The sequence below is a fragment of the Lygodium microphyllum genome, unplaced genomic scaffold (assembly GCF_053477565.2).
Source record: "Lygodium microphyllum isolate KBCC unplaced genomic scaffold, Lygodium_microphyllum_v1.1.10 scaffold_34, whole genome shotgun sequence".
NCBI classification, from domain to species: Eukaryota; Viridiplantae; Streptophyta; class Polypodiopsida; order Schizaeales; family Lygodiaceae; genus Lygodium; species Lygodium microphyllum.
This window is the reverse complement of record NW_028229517.1, coordinates 3,378,238-3,386,386: the sequence shown is the minus strand read 5'-3', so window position 1 is coordinate 3,386,386 and position 8,149 is coordinate 3,378,238. Positions and strand designations below refer to the sequence as shown.

The window sequence follows — 8,149 nt, the reverse complement described above, 5'->3', positions numbered from 1 at the left end:
TCAATAGTACATGAGGACTGCATTACCCTCCTCGTTAAATTTGACGTAAAGATTTGTGTTCTCTTCCTCCTCTACCAATTCTTCAACATAATGGACTAGTGCTATATCACTTAGAGGGTGAGTGATGATAGGAGAGGGTAGTGAGGAGATGCCCAAAGGTATGATTTGTGCATAAAGGATTATTCTCACAACTGGAACTAGCAAGACCAACAATGGGACTTGGGTTGGTACAATGCCCTAACTGGCTGTCGGTATAACTATTTATTAGATATTGGTTTGGGTAGGGTAATTTCTTGGGGATTCTATAATAAATAGCTTTGTTCCTAAAGCATCCATAATTTTCATACAACCATGGGGGCCTAGAGCACTTGGAAGGCAAGTAAGTGATCCCCTGTAGAGTGTACAGATTGTTCATTCTAGTGATATGGCCTTAGCTTATTTAAGGCTTTAGTGAGCTTGGCTTAAACTATTGTTTCTTGAACGTGGCAAGAAAGTCTTGGGTTACACTAAGCTTCATGTTGCTCCATGTGGAGATGTAGCATCTCTCCATACCTTATCTTTCTTGACATGGTTTCTCTTGTGATGCAAGTTCTCAACCTGCATAGCCTCATCTAGGATATCATTTAGGTTATGGAGTTGTTGGCCAAGGAATCATAAATTTTTTTGTCATGTAATCCTTTCACAAAGGCTATCTTTTAGCAACTACCTTGGGATTGGGGTGTCATATGGTCAAGATTTTCTTGTACAATCTATGGACCTTAGTGGCATAGTCTCTCATACTCATAGCCTCTTGCTGCACTAGGTTTATGAGTCATACTATAAGGTTGTCTTCCCCATAAGTGGTTCTACAAATTAGATAATAAATAGGTCCTTGAGCATTTAGAAATGAGATTTCTTCATCATGTCTAGGCCTATAATCCACATTCTCCCCTTGTTGCCTAAAGGCTTGCACCTTCTCGGTGTCTAGGCTATTGGCATCACAAACTTTTCCAAACTCATTCATGAAGTTGTAGGGGTCATCCCATGCCCTACATTTCTTGATTTACTTGGTGAGTACTAGAATGCTAGCTTGGTCCTTAGATCCAAGCACGACTTCTAGCCCTATGAGCATCATATTGGAAGCATATGTCCCAACCTAGATGGTATTAGAATTATCCAATAACCTTCTTTTCAACACGTCAACCTGACTTAGTAATCCAACCTACCTTGCATTGGCTAGCATTCTCTTAATATCATTTGGCTCCTATTGTGCATTCTCTCACTCCCTATGAATATGTCGCTACATTAATTACAAAAGTGATTTATAGTTATTGTATGTAGTCTTAACACTCTCTTGATACTCAAGGTGTTAAGCTCAAACATTATTTTCCATGATCCCCAATCTATCGATTATGAAAATCAATGGCCAAACTCTCAACAGCATGTTCTTAGTCACTCAGTCTTAATGATTACAATATAAGTGAGGTTTCGATCCAAATGGAAAAGACAAATGTCAACAGAGTACCAAATAATGCAGATGCTTGAAAAATGTAAACCAAAAGGGAGAGGTGTTTAATTGCATGAAGAATGACGGAGAGAAATATGTCTACCGCCTTAGTTCAACAACCTCGCCAAGGCAAGAGCAATAACTTAGTGCTCAGATGATGCTGGGGGCTGGAAGTGAGATGGGCTGAAGAGAGCCGAGGAGAAAGATCATGTATGTATTCATGACATGGAAAGATCGTGCAATTAGTAATAAGACAATGTGAAACATAAGTAAGAGCAATGAGAATAGTGTAAAATAGCTCAATATTGAAAATGATTGCACGAGTTACCCCAATGTGAGTCGCTATTATTCATATACAAGGAGGAATGAAGAATGCAACGCTAACAAAGAGCAAGTGAATCGGTGCGAGGGATTGACAAAAATACGATGCCTTTGGATTTACATAGGTAGGGCCATATGGGTACACGGGAGTCTTGAGTTGGCATGTTTAGGCACTCACTACGAATATCTCCGTAGCGGGGAAAAAATAAAAGCGCTTTGGAGTCACAAAAACATGTTTCTCTTTGAGCCTCGTTGCACTAGGGGGTAACATAGGGTTAAAAAGGAATTGCTGGTACAATCATCATGCCAAGAGGCCTAAAGCAAGAAAGGAGAAAGAAATATCAGCTGCATGGCATATCAAGGTTTGTGGTTGGCTTATCCAACTGTCGTCGCTAGCAAAAACGAAAAGCGACTACACCACCAGCATAACCCCATTAGAATCTAGACACTAATCGTTTTATGGAGGCTCTAACAACATCAGCGGGGTTCAAGGTTAACACGGCTCACCCCAACTCGCATGCGTGACCACGTGTGGGTGGGGGATATACCATAACACCAGTTGCACCACGGGTGACACAACCCTACTCCACTCGTCAAGAGCTTTTTGCTCTTGCGAGAGGAAACTTTTGAAATTCTAGGAGGAAAGCCTTCTTCGATACTCCAACCGAACAACTGCTGAAAAAGCTTCTCCAATACACTCTCACAATTGTTGGAAATGACGAAGCAGAAATCCAGCTTCCCTCATACTCCTCGAACTACAGCTCATAATAAGTTTAGAGGAAGACGCGCACTGTATATGTATATAAGCCAGCGGAGCCATGGAAGCTTGGCAGCATCGATTGCTTCTTTCCACACTGTCAAGTATAAAATTGGCTCCTCCCCGCCTCCTGCTAGCGAGACATCTAATAATTCTCACGACAATGGCCGGCGCCCGCGATGATCAACAGCACTTGATGGCAACTGTACTAGACTGCGCCGACGAGAAGACGATGATGACCAAAAAGAAGACCAGACACCCCACCTACTTCCAGGTAGGAAAATTAAGTAATGAAACACCCGAATTATTGTCACAGTTTGTTTAACCGAAGATTCACGTGACAGTCATCTGGGGATCAACTCTCTACATTGTTCGTGAATAGATTTTGCATACTTGCAGATGATTGCCCTTGCGGTTGCTGCTGCGATGAAGCAGGGTAGATGCAGACGGTCTGGGTGCAGCCGGCAGGCCATCGCCAAGTTCATCTGGGACAAGTTTGGGCCTGTGCTTCCTGCCAGGATGATGTTCAAGAGAATCCTGTCTCGGAAGCTCAAGCAGCTTACACGGGAGGACCAGGTACCACGTCCACTTCTGATGAGGGTGAGCAGAGCCTCCTACAAGCTCTCTCCCATACTCATGAAGCGCTCACGCACCGTCCTCAATCGACTGCAGATCAAGCTTAATGGGCTTAACACCAATGTCGAGAGCATTTCTGCTGCTGCACCAGCACCTGTCGTGTCCCAACATCAATATCCCCCTGCTTCTCATTATATTGGTTACAATGAGGACTCTGGCGCTACCACATCACTTGATAATTCGTTCACCGTACTGGCTAATTATGTTGTTGGTTACAATGACTCTTCTTCAGCTACCACATCACTTGATAATCCATCGGCAATGCCCTGTGTCATGGCATCCCTCCATCAACCTGATACTCCTCACGAGACACCCATCACCAGCAGCATGTGTGTTTCTCCTCCAGGCTCAGATATTTCAACAAATCCTAGGTCCAGCATCTGCAGCAGCCACCGGAGAAAGTTAAGCAAGAAGCGGCAGCTACAACAGCTGCTCATCACCATGGACATGAATGTAACTAGCAGTCCCCCATCTGTATCAAAGAGATTCAGACGCAGGCTTCGTTACTCTGACCGATGGCTCTTGCGCCCCATTAATTTCTCGAGCAATCACTTGGTGCAATAACCACATGTTTTGCTAATTTGCTTGTATGTACATCAATCCAGTTGAGAGTCCATGTATCAATAAAGTTGACGAACATGGCAGGCCACCAGACTCTTCCTCCTGCACTCAAGGGTGCCTTGCCACAGTATAATTTCCCTTTAGAATAAATAATGATGTGTGCTGTGACTGTCAACCTCTTAACAGTCAAATGTAGACAGGCAGGCTCTGCTTGGTGACACAGGGAAGATGACTGAAGCAAGAGAAAGCTAGATATGGGACGTCTGGCATTTTTCAATGCTTGTGGAGTTCTGTTTTAGTTAAGTCAAGGCTATGGTGGGGTTTTGTAAGTGGCACAATCATGTCCTCAAGAATGTTGCCCGTGCCTTTCGAAATGCTAAATCCTCCATGGATGCTGCAAATACTTTTACTCTTATCGATATAATACACATGTCCGGATTTTTAAACAAAGGAACTTTTCACCTCAATGAAGAGCCTACAGAATCTGAAACAGTTATGGTTAAGGTATCAGGAATGTGCTCCCAGAATGTAATTCTGCATGTGTGTGTGTGTGTGACATGTCATGTCTACAAAGGCCACACTTGCCTACATAAGTAAAGCATATTATTCCCAACTTAGACATTAACACCACTCCATGATGGCATGTTTGAGCATTAACATGCACGTTCACAACCTGCAATCAGCCTGTTTGCAGTTACTGTCATTACAGAAACCAAGAAGAAGGCAAAGGAGAGCACTGCTGCACCGTGGCTATGGTAGTGAACATCATGTACGGCTGCAAAACCTTCAGTCAGCTGTAGACCCATTTGGAGATCTCCTCTGTCATCCTGGCTGCTTGTATGCGAGTTACTCACATTGTTCATGATCCATGTCATACAATTCTTGCAGCTCTAGCTCTAATGCCCATGAGCACATTTTACTCTTCTGCTTCATGGTCTATTGGAAAAAAGGGCTCGCAAGGGATCTGTCTGTTCTTGAAGCTTGCTGGAGGTGAAGCAGCTCTTTCACGAGCCTTCAGCCAGCGTCCTCCTATATTGTCTGTTGCTTCAAATTTACCACTGCACAGAGAGAGTGCTGGTTTCGCCTCAACTTTTTAAAGAGTCTGAGCTCCTGATGATCTAGAGGTACGATTCAGCAGCCTCATCCAGCTTGCTTGTGCCTTTGCACTTGTATCCTCTTTGGCAGTGCCATGTAGCTCCGTGTGCTGATTTCTTTGTGATGTCCGGGCTCTCCAGTTGTGGAAGCAGGGCTGTTCTGAATGACGTTGCTCTCTACCCCCAAATCCGCAACCAGGCGCTCTTCCGAGTCCCGACATGCTTCGGTCAGATGTGATCTACCGCTTGCTGTGATGATCCTGCAGTCTTCTGTATGGCGTTCTCCACCACTGCAGGAGGATCCCTCCATACCATCAGGATCCCTCCATACCATCTGACCTTCAACGTCGCTCTTCCTGTCTGCATTAATCTGCAGTCCTATTCCTAATCAAGCCTTGTCCTAGCATATGGCAAAAATCATATGTACAATTGTAGATTTTGCATTTCTTGAATATTAGCGATCAAAGTGCTTTGGAGCGTTGATGTATCCGCGTGTGCACGTGCGCGCGCACGCACATACACACACATGAAAATACACATGTTCAAAATGGGCATTATGGTCATTTCGGTGTTAAAATTTTGGGTCCAGATGTTAGGTAGGGCAATGCCGGCTAAACCGATAACCCTTCAATTCTTGACAAAGTTTGGTAATTTTTTGGGAAACCCCTACTCCATTGCATTTGCTCCACACATGCAATATATGCAAGGATCAATGACTTTTGTCTAATTCCAGTGGTGAAGTAATTGCCCATTAAAGCAAGGCACATCAAGGCAAGCAATATTTATAAACCACATGAGTGCTAGCAAGCTAGTGGGATTTTAAAGCTGGAAATCATACACGCACGAATGGATGCACGTACATACAAATTTACAGTTTTGACACCCTTGAAGAAAATACCAAGGCATCATCGATTTTTTGGCGTGCATGGGTCGAGTGAGGGTATTGCCTATGCACAAACCCTTCTATTACATTGTATAACTCTTAAATGCCTCATGATTGTTGTTGATCTTCAACCTCATACAACTACTACTCCATCATTTGATACCTTTATTAATAGTAGCACCTCTAAGGGCTTTGTGATGGTTCAAGTGCATTTTATGGTTCTCCCTTAAATTACTAAAGTAACTGAAGTGTTGGACAAAACTTAGGCCTTCCTTTTATAATAGGACATTTGTTATGACATAATCTAACTTTGTTTTGCATATTTTATTCTCTAGTTTTTTCTAAAACCTTATCTGTGCAAGAATTATCTATTTGGAATTATTTTTGTACAAGACAAGCTCCCTCCCATGCAAATTGTAGCAATTACTCTCTGCCAAACTAGTTGATTAACAGGTAAAACAAAGCTTGTATGGCAATCGAAGCAAGGAAGGTAGAGCTGGCTTGCGACGCGTTGCAAGGATTGCGGAGCCATCAACGAGCCTTCCACGGATAGACTACAATATGAGAAGGTAAATCTGTGAGTTTGCTATACTTGTTTGGAGAGTTGTGATGGTTAGATGAGAGATAGTTATAGCCACATTGCTTGAAATGTTTGAAACAATAAGTGGTCCATAAGCTCGGTGGTCTAGCTCATGAGACCGACGACCTTTTGGTTCCGTTGTTGTCGAGACTTGGAATCAAGCAACTAGGCACATACTCTCTATGCCATGCAATGGAATAGGAGCTCGTACTCCAAAACACCGCATGGATTAGCATAGGATGGATGGATCAAGAGGCAATTGCTTGAAACACTTGAAACAATAAGTGGTTCATAAGCTTGGTGATCTAGCTCATGAGAGTGACGACCTTTTGGTTCCATTGTTGTCGAGACTTGGAATCAAGCAACTAGGCACATACTCTCTATGCCATGCAATGGAATAGGAGCTCGTACTCAAACACCTCATGGATTAGCATAGGACGAACGGATCAAGAGGCAATTGATTCGTTCATGTATGTTAGTATTTTAGTTGTAGTTGTGTATATCGTATTTTTCATGAGAATTATAGGAAGGTAGAAGCAATAGAATAAGGTTTCAAACCTTGGAAAATTCTTTAAAGAATATAAAACTTTAAGTTTTTGGCAATCAACACAGACTATGCAGCAAGGGGCTTGACGGGATCTAGGAGTTGCCCAAAAGCAAGGTTCCCACTTTTTCCTTGGTTTTTCCTAGAGCTAGTATTGGATTTTCAAGTTCATGAATTTTTACATTCTTTTGGGTGTTAGTGTTTGTGCTTTTTGTGTTTGCTTTTGTAAAAGAGCTTGGGTGGTGCAAGAGCTTTTAAAAACAAGGGAGGAGAAGAAGAAGAGACCATATTGGACACATCGTCATGGAGGGGAGTGAAGAAGAAGAAAGAGAATTGGATTTCTGCCAAGGTCGACTTCACTCCATCCCTCACAAAGAGCTCACAAGTATATATCTTATACTCTCTCCTTGCACAAATTTGTGTATTTGAATTATTGATATCGTTTGCTTTGTCCTTGAACTCTTCTCTCCTAGTAGTTGTTAAGAGGGTTCAATCCAAAAATCCCCCCTCCCCTCTGCACGTCTTGTTCTTCGCATGAAGCCCATAGGCCGTGTCTCAATGGCACCCTCAACAATCAAATATGCAAGCTCTTCCTATTGACCTAAAACATAGGACGCTATGCAAGAGGGAGAGGAGATTGTGAGGGAGAAGAGAGGAAAACTGAGAGAGAGAGAGAGAGAGAGAGAGAGAGAGAGAGAGAGAGAGAGAGAGAGAGAGAGAGAGAACTACAAAAAATAGATGAATCAATAAAACTTAGGAGGGCACAAGAGATGGAGAACCCTCAAGACATAACCAATATACACAATATGGACACCAATAGCATGGGCTTATTATACTGTAGAGCATGTATAAGCTATAGTAAGGGAATAAACTGCATGAGCTCATGAGAGAGAATAGGGAAGGCTCAATAGGGCTGAAGAAGGCCTCTTGGCTCTCTTTTGCAAATTACAAAAGAGAAGGCCTCTTTATATAGGCCTTGAGGATGATTAGGAAGGAGGTTAAGATAGAATAGGGATTAACAAATGTCTCTTTATATAGGCCTCGAGGATGATTAGGGAGGAGGTTAAGATAGAATAGGGATTAACACCACCAAAGCTGCATTAAGGCGGTTCCAACAATGTGGAAGCTCCATCTAGATGTTTTGTTGACCAATTTTGTACTTAATCAAGTTCCATCATAGGTGAGTTGTCTCCATTCTCCCCCCCGTAGCTTGAGTCCAAGAGCTCTCCTATAAAAAAATATAGAGAATCTTCATAAAATAAGATCATATCTAGCAATAATGGAGAG

General features: G+C 42.7%; 1 protein-coding gene across 1 annotated transcript; it reads left to right on the top strand.

The window, feature by feature from the left end:
- Positions 1-2,532: 2,532 nt before the first annotated feature.
- On the top strand, positions 2,533-4,197 carry LOC148009186 (uncharacterized). Its single transcript, XM_087673733.1, has 2 exons — positions 2,533-2,838; positions 2,964-4,197. The coding sequence occupies exons 1-2, from the start codon at positions 2,626-2,628 to the stop codon at positions 3,762-3,764; spliced, it is 1,014 nt and encodes a 337-aa protein (XP_087529859.1). The 5' UTR covers positions 2,533-2,625; the 3' UTR covers positions 3,765-4,197.
- Positions 4,198-8,149: the final 3,952 nt, after the last annotated feature.